The 19,666-nt window shown below is 44.6% G+C and overlaps 1 protein-coding gene and 1 pseudogene across 3 annotated transcripts in view; one reads left to right on the forward strand and one right to left on the reverse strand.

Annotated features, from left to right (window-relative positions):
* The window catches only part of MYOF (myoferlin), a 155,881-nt gene that overhangs the window by 13,148 nt on the left and 123,067 nt on the right, over window positions 1-19,666 (forward strand). For both annotated transcript variants that reach the window (XM_082854950.1, XM_082854951.1), the window contains exons 2-3: window positions 6,240-6,295; window positions 8,861-8,952. In XM_082854950.1, coding sequence (XP_082711076.1) covers window positions 6,240-6,295; window positions 8,861-8,952 — 148 coding nt within the window. The remainder of the gene's footprint in view (window positions 1-6,239; window positions 6,296-8,860; window positions 8,953-19,666) is intronic.
* LOC309971658 (large ribosomal subunit protein eL42-like) lies at window positions 16,069-16,569 on the reverse strand (annotated as a pseudogene). The gene has a single exon. The product of its transcript is annotated as a large ribosomal subunit protein eL42-like (transcript).

Consider the following 19,666-nt stretch of genomic DNA (forward strand, 5'->3'; position numbering starts at 1 on the left):
GGTCAGCTTTTAGGAAGTAGATGCTGTATGGGTTGTTCAGATTGACTGGGCTTCACCGCAGCTCCCCTGAGGATTTGGGTTTGATTCAAGAGTGTGTGTGCCTGAAGGGGCGGCTCCAGAGGCCACTGGGGCACTGGGAACAGAACGCTGAGCGGTAACCCAGCCTGCCTTTTTGTCTGGGCGTTCCTTTAATCAGCAACGTCAGCGACTGTTTCAGAAATTTACAAAACAGCCTCGCTTTGTGTCCCAGTTGCCATTTGGCCCAAATGCCTTTCTCTTAGAACCGGTTTGGCAACATCTCCTGGAGCGTTAGTGTAGCCGGTTGGGAAGCAAATAGAGATACTCCTTCAGCCAGGTTGACCTGGATGGGCCACCTGTCTTCATGAGTCCCTCTAACACCTGAGGGCGGAGTAGTGTCCTGCTGGCCCTTCCTGGAGCCTTCCCTGCTTCCTGGTTCTTGTGGACGTTCTTCTAGATGCTGGTAGCTGCCAGGCTCACTGCCAGGGAGGAGCAGGCACTACCCACATGCCAGCTGCCTCTGGCGAGCCTCAGAGGCCTGGAATGGAGCCACGTGGCAGAATTGCTCCACCAGGGCTGTGCCCAGGCCCCTGGGCACTTCCTTTAGTCACTGGGGCCCTGCCCTCCAGAGAGGGCTTCACAGCCTGGGAAACCTGGAGTCCACACTGGTTGCTGCTCAGGTGCCGTAAGAAGAAATAATATTGATGTACTAGCTCCTGCTGGTTTAGTGCTTACGACATGCTGGGCCCTATTCTGAGCACTTTGTATTCATTTTCTTAATCGTTGAAGCAACTTTAGTCATAATACTTATGAGCTTATCAAGTCCATTTCATTCAAATCATGGAGAAATGACTCTGGGGGGGATAACAATGTTAATAATGCAGTCCCAGCCTTTAAGAAGTCACTCTCTGGTCTTAATCCTCCAATTTTGGAAATTGCTCTGTGTCTGTATCTTCTAGAGTTTCAATCCTTGCTCTACCACTCACTTGCTGTGCGACTCCTGATAAGTTGCTTACCCTCTCTGTGTCTTGGGTTCTTCCTCTGTAACTGGAGATGATCATAATAGAATTTACCTCTTAGGGTTGGTGTGAAGATTAAGTGAGACAGTCATGGGAAGCGCTGGGAACAGTGACTAGGTCAGAGCACTTAATAACTGTTAGCCATGTGTGGAAGGGCTTCAGGGGGCTCTGTGAAATTTTAAGCCAGATAGTGGATGCCTCTGTGTATGTCTGTGAATGTTTCTCAAAACAAAGGGGGCATAATCCAGGACCCAGAGAAGATGCAGAAGTATTTCTGAATGGGAGGTCAAGTTTAGATGCATGGCTGATCTACCTTGTGTACCAAAGAGCTGAGTTACTTAAGAAAGCTTTGTAAGTAGTACCCCCATTTCTCCTGGGGCCATTTCAGTAAGACGCAGCAATCTAACCAGTCAGGACTTGGGGGCACTTCGTATTGGACCTGGAGGAAAACTTAGAGATCATCTAGTCTAAATTCACCAGTTCACACAAGAGGGACTCTGAGCTTGGGGGTTGAGCCTTATGTCTCCCTGAGGTAACAGCTCAGGGAAATGGAGAGTTCCCCAATTTGAAAGTCCAGTGAGAAGAGCTGGACCAATACCTGTCTTCTCCTTGCAGGATTCTTAGGATCAGTGAGATGGTGTGTATGTATTTGGAAGTACGTAAAATGTGTTACCATCGTAGATGTTCTTACTTCCATGGGCACCTGGTATTACCAGTTGGTGCCGTTTCTCTGGAACCAATAGTATATATGTACATATAAATGGAGAGAGACAGAGACAGAGAGGGGGAGAGGGCTCATGCAATTGTAGGGGCTGGGAAGACTGAAGTTTCTGGGAAAGGTATATGGTCAGGCCACTCAAGATGGCTGTTCTCTTGCTCTCTCTACATCCCCTGCCCGACCAGTGCCTGCTTTACCTGTATCTTACTCACCTGACTCACCTTCCTACTTACTTGCCCCAGGCCCCAGCTGGTGATTGTTCTTATCAAAGGGGCCGTGAAGGACATGCCCCTCTGCTGGTTTCCCTGGTAACTAATGAGCGCATCTGACATCAATTCCTTTATAAGTGGTAACCTCCCCTTCTTCCCGGGACTGAAGACTGCTGCCACGTCCTGCCTGCCGTCTGCAGCGCATGGTGGGGGTGCCGCTCCAGGACCTTGCTTCAGAGGTGTAAGCTCCCCCCCTCCATTAAACCATTGATGTCTCTGTTGCTTACTCTGGGCTCTTTCTTTGGTTTTGAAGCTGGGCAAGTACAGGCCTTGTAGGCCTGCAGGGTGCAGCCCAACAGCAGAGAAGTAGGCTGGAAATTCAGGTAAGAGTTGATGTAGTCTTGAGACTGAAATCTAAAGGGTAGGCAAGCAGGCTGGAAACTTGGGCAGGATCTTCTGATACAGTCTTGAGGCAGAATTCTTTCTTCTCTAGGAAACCTCAGTTATTCCTCTTAAGGCCTTCAGCTGTTTGGATGAGGCCCACCCACCTTATAGAGAGTAATCTGCTTTACTTAAAGACAGTTGATTGCAAATGCTAGTCACATCTATAAAATACCTTCGCAGCAACATCTAGACTACTGTTGGACCAAACAACTGGCACCATAGACTAGCCAAGTTGACATAGGTTCAACATTCACCCTGGTCCTCTCAGCACAGATGTACCAATCCGGTCTTAGGAGTCATGGTGTTTCTCTCACTATTTCAATAAGAGTTCACACTGTAGGTGAACATCAAAGGAAATGGTTCTGTGCACGAGGGCATGGCGGCTTGGCGAGGAGTGCTCGTTCAGTTCTTAGGAAATGTTATTGGGAGGTTGGCAAGCGAGTTAATTACTGCAATGGTGACCTTCACAGAACTGAGAGGGAAGCCAGTGTAGCTAATCAAAAAACAGGAAATGTCTCAAAGAATGCCTTGAATCATGGTCCAGAGTGTATTCTGCATTTGAATCAATTGTTATGTTCTGGGTTGAAACTATTTAATTCCTTACTGTAGACAGAAACAGTTCTCTTCATAACTTCAGAGGTGGGAACTGGGGGAGGTGGAGAAGAGGAAAGAGTTTCCTGTAGTTTAATCTGATGTTTAGTGCCTGCAACTGAGGCCTTTTTTAAAAAAAGATGTGGAATAATTGAATAAATGTGTGATATTGTGGCTGCTGATAAGACAGGAATTTATGTACTTTTTTTGGCTGACATGTGAGAAAAGGCAATAAAATGTAATGTGTGCACATTTTTTAAAAATTCATTTATTTTTGGCTGCGTTGGGTCTTCCTTGCTGCACGCCGACTTTCTCTAGTTGCATTGAGCCGGGGCTACTCTTTGTTGCGGTGCTAGGGCTTCTCATTGTGGTGGCTTCTCTTGGGGAACACGGGCTCTAGGCGTGCGGGCTTCAGTAGTTGTGGCACACGGGCTCAGTAGTTGTGGTGCACACGCTTAGTTGCTCCGCGGCATCTGGGGTCTTCCCGGACCAGGGCTCGAACCCCCGTCCCATGCATTGGCAGGTGGATTCTTAACCACTGCACCACCAGGGAAGTCCCTATGCATCTTCTTTATTCAACATTTCTGACAGCCTAGTGAGGCATTGGTGTGGTAGCAAACACACACTCAGGTTGTGGAGCCAGGGAGACGTAGGTACAGATTCTGGCTCTGTTTCTTTATTAGCTGTGTGACCTTAGACAAGTTAACCAGCTTTTCTCAGTTAACCACCTTGTCTATAAAATGAGGATGAGAATGTTTACCTTGCGGGTTTATCGTAAGGATTTAGAGTCACTGCAGTAGAATGCACAACCTGACACCTGTAGATCATTATTTAGAGGGAGCAGCTACAACTGTGGATAGAAGCCATTTTGACCAGTTCCATCGATTTCAACATCCTTTGCAGGGCTTCTCTTTTTCTCCCACACTTTCTGGTGCTGTACCAGAGAGGAAGATTGAGGTTTCAGTCAGACGAGGGGAAGAGTGAGTGGGGTCAATATGGAAGTGTGAGAGGGGAAATGAGGACCACCTCTAGGTGACATCAGAATCTGATCCAGTGAGGGGCTCTGGAGGCTGCATAGAAAGACCACAGTCAGAGTCAGGATAGGTCCAGGCATGAGCTGATGAGTCAAGTCCTGCCGAAGTTTAAAAAGGGAAGCCAGTTGGGCGATGGGAGCCCACTCAAGTGGAGGAGTTAATGCTTAGCAGAGCGAGGGTGGTGACTCATAGCTTTGCTATGCTGAGGTCGTGGAAGAATGAGGTGGCTAGTCCCACAGCTGGCCGTGTGCTGGGAGCCTTAGCGACGTGACGTGCAGCTGAACGAAACCCACTACCTTCTCCGTTCCACAGCAGTAGAGGGGAAGCTGAGGAGTGCTTCAAAGCTTGGCCACCAACGTGAGACTGCCTGGGTCCAAAACCTAGCTCTGCCCCACTGACTAACTCGGTGATGTTGAATTCGTTACTTGACTTCTCAGTTTCCTTAGCTGTGAAAGGGGGATGAAAATGATTATACATACCTCCTAGGGTTTGAAGGAGATTAGGTGATGTGAGATAATAGAAAAAATATATGTTGGTCTGTGTCTTCCCCCCAACCCCACGCCCTCGCTCATTTTTCCTGGCACAGAGCTCCTAAAACCCTTGTAACTGCCTAAGGGATAAGAGTACTAGGAGTATTTTTTGTTCAATGAAGCCACTCTGGGTGGGCCCCTGGATGGGGGCTGGTCACCAGAAAGACGAAGCCATGATTAGAAGCTGGGGATTTTCAGCCCCAGCTCCACTTCTCTAGAGTGGGGAGAAGGGCTGGAAATGGAGTTAATAATTAATCATGGCTACGTGATGAAGCCTCCATAAAAATCCCAGAAGTATGGGGTTCAGAGACCTTCCAGGTGGGTGAACACATCCATGTACCAGGAGGGCAACGCACCCCCACCTCCATGGTGACAGAACCATGGTGCTGGGGACCCTGTCAGACCTCACCCCATGTATCTGTTCAGCTGGCTGTTCATCTATATTGTTTATCAGTCCTATAATAAACTGGTAAATGTAAGTAACAGTTTTCCTGAGTTCTGTGAGCTGCTCTAGCAAATTAATTGAACCCAAGGATGGGGTCATAGGAACCTCAGATTTATTGCCAATTGGTTAGAAGCCCAGGTGACAACCTGGACTTGCTGTTGGTGTCTGGGGGTGGGGGCAGTCTTGTGGGACCGAGCCCTTAACCCCTGGGATCTGATGCTAACTCCAGGTAGACAGTGTCAGGATTGAGTTAAATTGTAGAACACCCAGGTGATGTTGCAGAAAATTGCTTGGTTGGGGGAACATGCCCCGCCCAATACATCTGGTGTCAGAGTGTTGTGAGTGTTCAGTGTGATAGTAGAAGAGACACACAGGTGTGTCTCTTTTCCCTCTGAAAACAGGTAAGCTAAGGTTTACAAAGCCTTTTGTACTGAAACTTAGCTTTTATTTTGTTAAGTGTCTGGGGACTCAGGGATTCAGTAGAAGCCCCTGCTCTTTGGACTTTGCTCCAAGGAAGCTTTAAGCACTAGCTAGATAAACATTTACTCATCTGGGTAGGTGTACTGTCCAGTCTCAGATGCAGAGAAAGAAGACCTTGTGTCTTCAGAAACAATGAGCCAGGAGTAAAGGAAATGCCCAATGCTCTGCTGGTCCTAGAAAGTGTTCATCTACAAATTACCTTGCATTAGGGCTGTGAGAGGGAATCCAGCATAATCTTTAAGCTGTGTTGGGGTCTTATCACATGCAAAGGCAGCATGGGCTTCAGAGCTGAAATTCCAGGTTTATGTCAGGGCACCACTGCTGCATATGAGGTCAGACACATTCCTCAACTCCTTTGAGTCTCAGTATCCTCATTTATAAAATGGGATACCTGTGGGTCAAAGGTTACCTTCGTTGGCTTCTTTCTGCAACAAGCTGGGGAGATGCACAGGCCCTGGGTGACTTTGGTCTGCAGGATTTGCTGAGGGAGAGACAGAGGATCACAGCATTTCTGTGATTTTTGAGTCTCCCATCCCTCAGCTCCTTGTCGGTCTGGGGATGGGAAAAATGTTTTTAGGCCAAAAATGCTGTTCAGTTTGGAAAACTCGTTCAGGTAGCCCTCACCCTAGTCAGATGAAGGTAAAATGTAGGCACACCGTTTGCCCTCAGGGAAAGGTTCTTTGAATGAACAGATGAATGGTACAGGCTCTGTAAATATTTCTAATTGATATCTCTTATTTTTAATTTGCAGATGAGAAAAAGAAAACAAAGAAAGTCGATAATGAACTCAACCCAGTGTGGAATGAGGTGACTTCGTTATTTTTCAATTTTGTTTCACTGGATAAGCTACCTCTGATTGTCCCATCTTTGGTCAGAGGTTTAACTCTTACATTTGGAAGGAGAATCTCTGCATTTCACCCCTACCCCCTCCACCTCCCTCTGTGGCCACAGAGACAGCAGAGCAGCTTAAGGACACTACTGCACAGTGACATCTCCTGTGCAGTAGTGGTGTGGCAAGTGGAGCCTGGATGGGTTAAGGAGGGTGGGGTTCTAGCCTGGTGCAGCCATGCGCTTGTTGTGTAACCTTGTCCAGTTATGCTGCAAATTGGGGCACATCTGTAGAGCGAGGGGTGGGCTTAGATCACCTCTGGAGTCCCAGAGAGAAAGCTCTGTAATTAAAAAACATATCTACATGTGACTAATCGAAATGGTATGACATGATACTTTGTGTATCTGGAAGAGTGTCATTTATTGTTTTTTATGTTGATAAAAGTAATATATACTTAATGTAGAAATTTTGAAAACTTCAGATTAGCTTAAAAAAATTACTTTTGGTCCTACTATCCAGAAGCAACTACTGTTAACATCTTAGAGGTATCAACAAATATTTACTGAATGAATACATTTAATAAAATAGGATGTCTTAGAATTAGCCAGTTAGTATCATACAGTGAATACAGTTTCCTATCCTATTTTTTCCTACTATTATATTCCTGAACATATACCCCTATAATTCCATTAAAAAATATTTTTATTGACTATGTAATATTGTATTGAATTGATATAATTTATAGACCTTCCCCCCACTAATGACTTTGTATCTATTTTATAAATTGTTTCAGTGTTTAATAGATTTACAGATATGTGAAATTTTAAATTCTTTCCACTGAGTAGGATTTTCCTACGCTGACTAATTTTTGAAAAGTTGATCATCTGCCCTATTGTTTTTCTAAAAACCAGGTCAAACCGTTCTGGATAAGTGCAGTGATAAATGTCTTTGTTATTTTGCTAAGTCACCAGGTTGTGACAGCTTCCTTCCACCAACTGCAAATCCCTTCTCCCCTTCCCCTCCCAACGAGTTTAAGTATCCCTATAAAATAAAGACTACTCGTTCTCACTGGATGAGGCCAAGACTAAAAGCTTCTTAATGCCTATCTGAAATGCCCTGCTGGTTTCATGCAGGTTGAGAGGGAATTCCACTTCTCTGCAATTTCACTGGAACCCAGAGCACAGCCAGCTGGACTGCCAGCTCCATGAGAGCCAGAGGCTGTCTGGTTGGTCCCTGTGGAAACTGTGCATTCCTAGCACCTCACACAGAGCTCCAAGACTAAAATAAATGAAAAGTACATGTATGTGTGCATTTAGTGATAACATCCCTCTTTATTTTTTAAATTAGTTTATTTATTTATTCTTGGCTGTGTTGGGTCTCCGTTGCTGCATGTGGGCTTTCTCTAATTGTGGTGGGGGTGGAGGGCTACTCATCCTTGCAGTGCTCAGGCTTCTCTTGTTGCTGGAGCACGGGCTGTAGGCGTGTGGGCTCAGTAGTTGTGGCTCTCGGGCTGTAGAACGCAGGCTCAGTAGTTGAGGCGCACGGGCTTAGTTACTCCGTGGCATGTGGGATCTTCCCGGACCAGGGCTTGAACCTGTGTCCCCTGCATTGGCAGGCGCATTCTTAACCACTGTGCCACCAGGGAAGTCCCAACACGCTTCTTTATATTTGAGCTCAATCCATGTGGCCGATGGCAGAGAGGTATATGGTCACATGAGTAGGTGTGTTTTCCCGAGGGCGTCATCCATCTTACCCCATTTTGTTTCCAGTGCATTTTTTTTCTCATAGTGCATATGTATTTATAAAGTAAACTTCCCAATTGCAGCTTTATAACTGAAACCAAACTTAAATGAAATGCCAACCCAAACCCATGTGGATTTGTGGGTATGTTTTAATACAAGCTGTGAGACTCCTTCTCCATCCATTCCAAACCCATTATAAGGAGCATCAGACCATCATCATGCACTGCTTTATTTAATTAATTTATTACATAATCAAAGACATCAGTGGTACTAAGTTAATCTTTTTTTTTTAACATTTGCCATTAGAAAGCAATTTACTGCCTTAAGATGAGAGACTCAGCTGACCACAGCACTGACCATGGTGGGACTTAATATAAGGGGCTGATGCATTTCAGAAAATGTTTTCTTAGATTATTTACCACTTTCTTCGATAATATGATTAAGAAAAGCAAATAATTTAAAAATAACCATTGAAGAAAGCATTTTCACATACATATTTTATTCTATTTGTGCTACAGTTGTGGTAGGCATTCAGTCTAGTTCTCTGCCTATGAGACGGATTTGGTGACTTGTCCAAAGCCACAGAGTCTAGAAAACGGGAAGCTAGGAGCTGGTTTGCTTTCCCAGGAGCCTCAGCAGCCTCCAGGTTCAGAATTTGAGCACTTTTGTCTAACTATAGAACTGAGTACTTCGAAAGATTGTCATTGGTGGAGATGACCTGCTATTTAGTATCGGTGCATCTTATTATATTCCCGGATCCTTTTAACAGCCTCTTTGTTTTCATAACCTACCTGTGGACAGATTTTGGAGTTTGACTTGAGGGGTATACCACTGGACTTCTCATCGTCCCTTGGGATTGTTGTGAAAGATTTTGAGACAATTGGACAAAATAAGTAAGTTGATTTCAATTGTTTTTCTCATGTTACATATTGTCTTGCTATTGTCTGTTTTGTTGAAGGAACATATCTTTAATAACATAATATTTCCATTACATATTGTCTTACTATTGTCTGTTTTGTTGAAGGAACGTATCTTTAACAACATATTATAATATTTCCAATATAATTGTGCTTTAATTCTGTGCCCTCCTCCACCCCTTATGAGCCAATATCAGATGTGGCTAATCTATCACAGTGCACTTTCCCAATGACTGCTGTATTCATAAGAGGTTGCAAACACTAAGCCACCACTAGTCTAGCCAATTTGGCACTTAACAGTGAAACCTTTTTATGCTCCTGCAGTTTCTTTGTTAACTAGGTATAGGCACTGATGATTTATCCAAACTGTAGCTTTATTGGACACAAACAAAATCATTTCTTCTTCTGATTATGTATAACCCATGTATGTCTCATTCAAGTTCTCTTTCCAGCCCTGCTTCCATTTTAACATCTCACTGGTTTTTTAGACCCAACAGATCCAAACCAGATTCCTACTCTTACTGCCCCTGCCAGTTTCAGATGGGGAAGAGTCACGGTGGTGCCCAGTGGTGGCACACAGAGTTGTCCCCTGGGTAAAGCTGAGGTTCCCATGGGACAGAATGACCTCAGTAAATTCACCCCAGTCTTTGATCTAGACTTTGGCCTCAGACTTGGAACGCAGTCTTAGGTTATCAATTCAAACTAACTAAACTCACAAGAGAACAATTCTTAAAACCATAATACTTGTTATTTTCCAATGGCAATAAATTGCCTGGTTGGGGAGGGCATTCCTACTCTCCGATTAATTCTTCTTAAAATGAATTTAAAAAAATTTTTTATTTTATATTGGAGTATAGTTGATTTACAGTATTGTGTTAGGTTCAGGTGTACAGCAAAATGATTTAGTTATACATGTATCTATTCTTTTTCAGATTCTTTTCACATATAGTTTATTACAAAGTACTGAGTAGAGTTCCCTGTGCTATACAGTAGGTCCTTGTTGATTATTTTATATATAGTAGTGTGTATATGTTAATCCCAACCTCCTAATTTATCCCTCCCCCCCACCTTTCCCCTTTGGTAACCATAAGTTTTCTATCAAGTCTGTGAGTCTGTTTCTGTTTTGTGAATAAGTTCATTTGTATTATTTTTTTAGATGCCACATAGAAGTGATATCATATGATATTTGTCTTTCTCTGTCCTACTTAACTTCATTTAGTATGATAATCTCTAGGTGCGTCCATGTTGCTGCAAATGGCATTATTTCGTTCTTTTTAATGGCTGAGTAATATTCCATTGTGTATATGCACCACATCTCCTTTATCTACTCCTCTGTCGATGGCCGTTTAGGTTGCTTCCATGTCTTGGCTATTGTAAATAGTGCTGCAGTGAACATTGGGGTGTATGTACCTTTTCGAGTTATGGTTTTCTCTGGGTATATGCCCAAGAGTGGGATTGCTGGATCATACGGTAGCTCCATTTTTAGTTTTCTGAGGAACCTCCATACTGGTTTCCACAGTGGCTGCACCAATTTATTGTACATTCCCACCAACAGTGTAGGAGGGTTCCCTTTTCTCCACACCCTCTCCAGCATTTATTGTTTGTAGACTCTTTGATGATGGCCATTCAGACTGGTATGAGGTGATACCTCATTGTAGTTTTGACTTGCATTTGTCTAATAATTAGCGACGTTGAACATCTTTTCATGTGCTTTTTAGCCATCTGTATGTCTTCTTTGGAAAAATGTCTGTTTTCCTTCATGTCATTTCACATGGGAAGCCAAATTACTCTCTATCTTTGATTGTAAGATGTCATTGACTGTAAGATGTACTATTAAATTAGTAACATGTTTGGGGCGGGTGGTGGGGTGGGGGAGAAGCCTGATATTAAATGCCCACATCAATTGTAAGAAGCATCTCAGGTTTTACTAATGTGAATTTATTTTAAAATGTATGTCTTAGTCTCAGGTACATTTGGTATGATCAGAAGGCTGCAATGAGAGCAGTAAATTAGAATGAATTAGTTGAGATACGGTGGCCATATGCTCTGATTTGCTTTGGGTGGTTCCGGTTTGTTGTCCCAGCACAATGATTGATGATGTCGCTTTTGCTGTCAACAGTGGCTTGATTTGGACAGTAAATTAGATGGTCATCTTGGGCCTTGGAGTTTTCTGCTTAATGGCGTCAGACTAAGAGCCTGCACAGGCTTTGATAACTACTGCCCATGTCACCTTTCATGAGATCCTTTCTTCATGTTTCATTGCTGACCAATGCCCCTTGTGACCAATGCATTTTTTTCTTAAGCTATATACATACATCCTGGTAGATTCTGGCCCTACTCTCTTGCATCGAAAAACCATTCTAGCTTTTTAAGGTTATGCTGTACATCTCAGCTTTGAAGCAATTATATGATTTTCTATGCCCCACCCCAACTTCCAGAGGGCAGTTTTATTTACCAGATTTCAAAGTTCTGGGGAAGCGGGTGATTAAGCCTCACTGTAGCCTCCTATCTGTTACTAATAATAGTTCTTTCTCTTCTTTCCTCTCCTCTTTCTGCAAGTGGTACCACTGTTTATATTGTAGACCAGCCCTCTCCGAAAGAAATATAGTGCAGGCTGCATATGTAATTAAAATTTTTCTAGTAGCCATGTTATAAAACAAAAAGAAACAGATGAATTTTAATAATATGTTTTATTTACACATAGAAATGATAATATTATACTATGTTAATCAATATTTTAATAATCACTGAGACATTTTACATGCATTTTTTTCTTACACACCGGATTTCAAAGACTTAGTATTTCATATTAACAGCACATCTCTGTCTAGACCAGCCATATTTCAAGTGCTCCCTCACCACGTGTGGCTGGTGGCCATCACAATGGAGAGCACAGCTCCAGACCACTGAGCTCAAAACCTCAGGTCTCTGTGGATCTTCTCCCTTTTACATCCTCTCCAATCTGTTGCCAAATCTTACTTCTCTTTCTTTCCACTGTTTGTGCCATGTGCTTCTTACTTGTGGCCACAGCCAGCAGCCTGGTTCAGGCCTCATCACTTTGTGCCTCATCTATTTGAACATGGCAGTAAAGCCTGGCAGGCTGGCCTGGGAGCTCTCATCTATGTTTCAAACAAAGTTGTTGTTTTCTTGAATGTTACATCCTCGAGAGAGAGTCAGAACAAACAAATACATGAAGAAATATGTAATAGATCAGGTACTCTGAAGTGCTGTAATCTAAGGAGGAAACTGTCATAGCCCATGAAGAAAACTAAAGCAGAGTAAGAGGATGGTTACTGAGGGTGGGGGAACGTTTGAGGTGATGATAAGGTGACAATTGAGCAGAGACCTAAATAAAGTGAAAGAATGAGCCATGCAGCTTTCTGGGGGGAAAGAATATTCTTGGCAGAGAGAACAGCAAGTGCAAAGGCCCTGAAGCAGGAGTACACCTCGGTGTTGGAGAAAGATCCGTTTTGGAGAAAGATCGAAGAGGCCAGAGGGCTGGGGTGGGGGATGGAGATGAGATCAGCAAAGCCACAACATGCATGGCTTTGTGAGCCACGATGCAAGCTTTGGATTTCATTCCTAGTAGGATGGAGGTTTGCTAAAGGGTAATGAGTATGATCTTATTTACATTTTTAATGTATCGCTTGGGCTTTCTGTGTGGAGTTTGGATGTAGGAACCAGTTAGGAAGCAGGGGAAACTACTGGGAGAACATTACATATTTATTTTATAACTGTTGAAAACACAGTGGGGCCCTTGGATGACAGCAGGGCAATATTTTAGGTATGTTTGTCCAAAATATTTGTATATTTTGGTCTCGTATTTTCTTCTTGGCTTTTCTATTAAAGATTTGGCCTTGGGCTTCCCTGGTGGCGCAGTGGTTGAGAGTCCGCCTGCCGATGCAGGGGACACGGGTTCGTGCCCTGGTCCGGGAAGATCCCACATGCCGCGGAGCGGCTGGGCCCGTGAGCCGTGGCCGCTGAGCCTGCGCGTCCGGAGCCTGTGCTCCGCAACGGGAGAGGCCACAACAGTGAGACGCCTGTGTACCGCCAAAAAAAAAAAAAAAAAAAAATTTCTGCCCGGCTTAAGGAATGTCTTGCCTGTGAACTTTGCTGTTGCCATGGAGACTGGCTGTGTAAATAGGGCCCTCACTCCAGAGTCTGCAGCCCCAGGGCATGTAAGCAAACAGTACCAGGCTGCCTGGGTTTGCCTGAGCATGGTGCCCACACCCATAGGGACTGGACCGGGCAGTCTGAGCACGCACAGTGCTAGTGCATCAGCAACGTCCCTCCCTAGGTGCTGCCAGCTGGTGGGGCTGTTCTGCGCAGACTCTGTTCTTCCTCATTTTACAGTCATCCAACCAGCCATGTGCACTGAAAGAGGGAAGAGCTAGAGGAGCCTCTTGGTCACATGATGAACATGAAATGGTATTTTTAGCTGAAATGTCAGAGTGGAAGGATTTTCCCAGTGGCTGAAGAATAAGAGTTCCCTTTCCAGACAGGCAATGTGGCCGTCCCTTAATGAGCCCTTTGAATGCATTATCCCACCTAATCCTCACAGATACCCAGTTTTTTTCTCAGAGAGGTTTAGTCACCTGCTCAGGGTCACACAGCAGGTATGTATCAAAGTCAGAATTTATATTCAGACCTGTGCTCTTGACTTTTCCATTACACTGAAAACCTCTGACCACCTATAGGGACCAAAATGTAGGTGGAATGATTATCTTTTAGCTTAATTTTTTTTTTTTTTTTTTGCCATGCCGCACTGCTTGTGGGAGGATCTCAGTTCTCCGACCAGGGATTGAACCCGGGCCACTCCAGTGAAAGCACTGAATCCCAACCACTAGACCACCAGGGAGCTCCCTAGCTTAAAATTTTTTTTCTAATTTTGCCAGAAAACAAACAAAACAAACAAACAACCCCCCGCCCCCCCCCACTCATTGTCAGAGTATTGGTTCCTCCTTCTTAGGTAAAAGTTTTAAGTAGGCATTTTATGCTATTAAGTAATAAGTCACTTAAGCTCATTCCCTGCAATGCAAGGTGAATTCAGAGAATATATCTCATCTCATGTGATCTTCACAATGACCTTGAGAAGTGGAGATGAGACTTGAGGCTCAGAGGGGTTGAGGCTGAGACCCTGATCTCTTGGCATCCTGGCCCTGCTGTCACTCTGCTTGAGTTCCTAAAGAAGAAGCATCTTCAGGAGCCTGGAAATATAGGAATGAAAGATTTTTACAAGTTTTCAGATTTGTGGGTGTGTGTATGTGTTCTCCTGCTAAGGTGATGTCACAGGGACCAGATTTACCCTCTCACCTGACACAACCAAAAAAGTAGATGAAATACATTTCCCAGTGGTTTCAGATACTGGGCACTAGCAGCACAGGACACTGATCCCCAGGAGAGGGGGATAAATGAGCTGAGCCCTCTGAGTGCCCAGCTTCACGCCTAGAGAGCATTTCCAGGCTGCATTGCAGGACAGGCAGATCTTGGTTGTCTCCCAGAGTTGGGGAGGTGCAGGTGGGAGCCTAGAGCTAGGTGCGCGTGCACACACACACACCACCCACGCAGAGTGCTGCAGAGATTTGCAGAGGGTTCCGCTTGACTCCTCGGGTGTGGACTGGTCAGTGAGGAAACTACCTGAGGGCTGAGAATAGTTAATGCTCCCCCCATCCAGAGTGGGAAAACCTTCAAATTCATGAGCATCAGGTAGAGTACTCAGAAGGATTTTACCTCAGTATTGTGAAGAAAAAACTAGATACATCATTATTAAACAGATACACTATTAGGTGATATTATGAGTAGGTGTGGACAATGAAACAGGTGTTATAATCGTATTCCACAGGTTAAGGAAGGTAGAGGAGGAAAGCTTGAGCAAGTGAAGTAGAGGCGTGGAAGGTATTTAAAAAGATCCAAATTGAACGTGTAGGAATGCACATTACGATGTCTGATATAAAATGACTGTAACTGTCTAAGAGTTCGCCTTCCTAGTACTCTTATTTTTCCCCTCCATGTGTGTGTACTTGTGCATTTGAAACCATCACATATACCCCACACAAATGCATGGCAAAGTTAGAGACATCCTCTGAAGGTGAATTGTCCACTTGGCTGTAATGTAAGAAGATGATAACCGAAGACCTCACGATACACCCAGGAGGAAATTTACCCGAGTTCTTGCATAAGGGGTGGTGTGGGCAAGCGGTCAGCTGCATGATCAGGAGATTAGCTTGGGTTTTGGCTCTGCTACTTACTGGTTGGGTGGCTTTTGGCAAGTTTCTTCATCTTCATGGTGGTGGCTGGAATACTTCCTCAGTAAGTGATAGACATAAGGGCAAATTTAATATAATTAAGGAAAAAAATCACTTAAATTTCCTGATGAACAACATAATAGCTAATATCTATTGTGGGCTTACCACGGGCCAGGAATTGTGCTAAAACTGCTCCACACGCAATCGGTTTTCATCTTTATAATGTCTTTGAGTCAGACAGGCTTATTGACGTCTTAGAGAAAAATGTGGCTCAGAGAGGTTCACCATATTGCTTAAAGTCACCCAGCTCTTTGATTGGAAGCACGTGGATTTAACTTCGTAAATCCAGAGTTTAACCTCAGACCTTCCAATGTTTATTTCCTGTGTGTGTGTGTGTGTGTGTGTGTGAGTGAGTGTGGGTTGAGGGCCAGAGTGCCAGGATGTGAAAGTGAGAGCACAGCATAACTAACACACACACTTACACACAGGATGGTACTGGGGACTGTAGAATTAGAAAAAGCAGAAGGATAAGCCTGGGTTATGGAATATACTAACTCCCTGGGCAAGGGTTTTTTGTTTTTGTTTTGTTTTTGCTTAGAGAAAACAGAAAGACTGTGGTTTGGAATGAAATTAATTTGATGGGACGGTGTGGTATTGCTTATGAGAAATTTTTGTTTACTGGTGTACAAAAGACCTTGTGTTCAAGCTTTTAATACTTTTATTTCCCCTAGTGGTGAGACTCACCTCTGCCACTGCCATGTGTAAACATAGCAGTGGGATTAATTGAGGCGGTCCCCATGACCTCTCCTTTTCCCCAGTGTGGTTGGTGAGAAGGGTTGAGGCAGGTTTTCTACCTGGAGTAGCTTCTCGGGCTGTGAGAAAATCTAAGCCAGAGGCAGATGGTACTTGGAACAAAACTCCCAGTTCTGATTTCTTTCTTTCTTTCTGTTTTTTTTTTTTTTTTGAAGTAAACAATCTCAAATGTTTATTATCTTCATAACAAAACAAAATATGAAGCTCAGAACTGGATCACTTGGCCCTTTCTCTTCTTATCTCCTCCTAGCTCAAAATGCTTGCATCTCTTAATAGCCAGCATTCTCTTAGATCTGCAGTTCGGCTCAACACATCCAAGCCTCAGCACAATCTTCTTTGTAGTTTTAGCCTTTTTCCGGAAAATCGGCTTGGTCTGCCCACCGTAGCCACTCTGCTTCCTGTCATACCGCCGCTTTCCCTGGGCATACAGAGAATCCTTGTCCTTCTTGTACTGTGTCACTTTGTGGGGTTGGTGCTTGCTTCTTACAGAAAGTCCGGCGGGTTTTAGGAACGTTCACCATGTTTGCGAGAGCGCTATCGGCATGGCACGGAAAAGCTGATTTCTTTTTAGTTCCGCTTTTTCAACAGAGCAGCAAAGCTATGCAAAGATCAAAGCTGGTTTGGGCTGGTTGGCTCTGGGTGCTGGAGAGGCTGAACCCCGCTGTTTGGGGAGATCACAGCCCTGGTGAGAAACACCCAGAGAGACTGAAAGAGAAAGACATTTCATAATAAGAGCTGTAATTATCTCCTGATTTTACTTGGAGGAACATCTCTTAGGAGAGGACGCTTCATAACCTATAAATCATTTGCAAGGTCATTGGACTATCTTCAGTGATGTATCAATTAATTTATTCTTTCAGCAGATATTTGCCTGTGGCTGCTGTGTGTCGGACACTGCTCTAGGCGCTGGGGGTACTCCATGCCTTTCATGGGGCTCACATCTGAGTGGAGGCAGCAGACAATAAACAAGTAAATCCACATAGAGTTTATCAGATGGTGGTAAATATGAAGAATGAAGCAGGGGAAAAGGGGAGAAAAAGACAGGGTAAAGGGTGTGTGTGTGTGCGCGCATGCACGTACACGTGCGCTGGTTTAGAAAGGTTTTTCATATAAGGATTTGCTCTGGGGTCTCTTATAATGAAACGTTTTATGAGACCTATGGCTTTAAAAATGCATTCAGATTCGACTAATTAGATTTTATGAGAATTCAGCTACAGCTGAAGTTTACTTCTGGTCTAATCCTGAAGATAAAAATTGTTTTCCAAACAGAATATTTTATTATTCAACAAAATAAAGATCTGTTTTCCAAACAGATTCTGTTTTCCAAACAGATTCACGGTGTATATATAGCATTGATGGTGGGGAGGGAGCTATTTGATGTACATAAGAGAAAGGATTGGTTTTAAGAACTCTGCACAGTGATTGTATAGAAATGGCTGTGGGTAGTTACAAAGGGTTCTTATCTGTTCATTCATGCCCACCTGCCCACACTCCACATAGATAAACCCACCTTCCTGTGATTTAGGCTGTGTATGAGTTCAGACCAGCTTTCCCTGCAAGTACTGACTTGGAGTCATATTGTTTTTAGGATGCCTTTTTCCAGAATAGTGTCTGAAATAATAATGAAAAGTGATGTTAAGCACTTACCAGATCATCCTTTTAATCCTTACAATACTGTTAGGTAGGAGCTGTCATTATCCCCACTTTGCAGATGAGGACACTGAGGCTCAGAGAAGTTACACACTCTGTGGTACAAGGATAAGTCTGAATCAGTCAGCGCTGTCTAGCGCCAAGTTCTTGGCCACTATGTTATGCTGTCCCCCTTACTTTATAAGGTCCAAGTGCTTGATGAATGAATGAGTGAATACTACTGCCTTGAGTCTAAAGGATGAGGGCATTAGACAGAGACGGAGCCTGGGAGTTCCGTTGAACTGTCCAGAACGGGCAAGCGTAGAGCCAGAACTTTGAGGACTGAATGAACAGGAGAATTGGTCAAGAGCGAATAGAAAAATAGCAGGTTACAGTCATTTATTCAAGAAATTAACTCTTAAGACATCTTCTACATGCCAGGCATTAGGCTAGTTAACCCACCCCTGGTCTTGTAGCCTCGCTGCCCAGGAGGGCTTTGGGGAAGAGACCTGGGCTTCCATTCATCTCCTTCCCCTGTTAAAGTGAGGCCGTCTGCAGCAAAGGCTGGCCCTGAATCCTGCAGATACTGCCACAGCCTCCAGGCTAGTTCAGTGATTCCAAAATCTGGGCATGGCGTTTGTTACACCTCCACCTCAGGGGGCTTGTGCACTGCTAGGTTGGGGAACCACTGTGCGGACTAGGAGTTTCTAGGTTTTCTAAAACCCCTGCTCCCTTGTGATGAACGGGACAAAGGCCTCAAGGTCCTCTGACAATCCTGGTGTGGAGTAAGGAGGGGAAGCCACGGGAGGGCGCAGGTAACTAGGCCTGCCGAGTAGACTTTGATGGAGTTTTGCTTTCTCCTTTGTTCTATTAAATAATTGATTGCTACGTCCATTTCTCAAACGTGAACCTCTACCATCACATCGAACGTACTTTTAGAAAACTGCACGTGTTCCCTGTTCCCCAGGACTGGCTTTGCCAGCTGCCTTCCCTACCCCCCTTCCTCCATCCACCCCTCCACCTGTTCTAGACCATTGTTTCTCAGACTTCCTGGGTATAAGAATTAACTAAAGAAAAAGTCTGACTCAGGGTCCTGGGAATCTGTACCCGCCCTGCTGATTTTGCTGCAGGGAAGTCTGGGGAACCACATTCTGAGAAACAGTTTTAGCAGCTAATCCAGAGCACAAGGGTGGGCGGGTTGGGAGACTCGGAGGGTTCCCCACAGGTGAGGTGGATGGGAGACCCGGGGAGGTGCTTTCCGGGGTTCCCTGTGATAGGATTCACTGCCATGGCTGCCCCTGCCTCTCCCCCCATCTGGTAGAAAGCAAGGTGCGGGGCTTGGCGCTCCCTCCTTTTGGCTCAGAGCCAAGGGAGGAGCTCCACTGATACTGGCCTGGAGGAGGGAGAAGTCTGCGGAGGGGATGGGACCCAGCCGAGCATCCCCACTGGCCTTCTGGGCCTGGCGCAGATGACAAGGCCCAGCTGGCTGAGAGCCCAGTGCTTCAAAGGGTGGGCGAGTCATGGTCCTGCGGGAGACCTGGGAGCCACTCAGAAGAGCATTTGTTCCCCAGCCCAGTTGGGGATTGTTATTGCCCCTCGGAGGATGGGAAGTTGGTAGTTCTGCAGTCCTTGGGAGCAGAAACAGAGCAACGTGTGATGTACTTTCCAGCCTCCAGCTTATTTTTCCTTTCCTTCATGAGGGAATTTCCAGTAAACCCTTCCCCAGTAATCCATGTGGGCTGTGTCCCTGCTGCACAGAAGAACAACTCGCTAGATGTGAGTTCCCCTGATTAAGAACTCAGCCAGCAAAGCCCTTACTCACCACAGTGGCATGTGACTGTTAACATTTGCGTCCAGGCCAACGGGGAAAACATTTTCCATTTCTCTTTTAAACACACTAGACTCTGTTTTAACAAGAAAGAAACAAAAGTTCTTAACCAACACTTGCATGACCGAGTTGACTAGTTTATAGTTAAACTCTTTAGTTCCCCCAAACCTAACAT

This window comes from Leucopleurus acutus (assembly GCF_964270905.1).
Source record: "Leucopleurus acutus genome assembly, chromosome: 14".
NCBI classification, from domain to species: domain Eukaryota; kingdom Metazoa; phylum Chordata; class Mammalia; order Artiodactyla; family Delphinidae; genus Leucopleurus; species Leucopleurus acutus.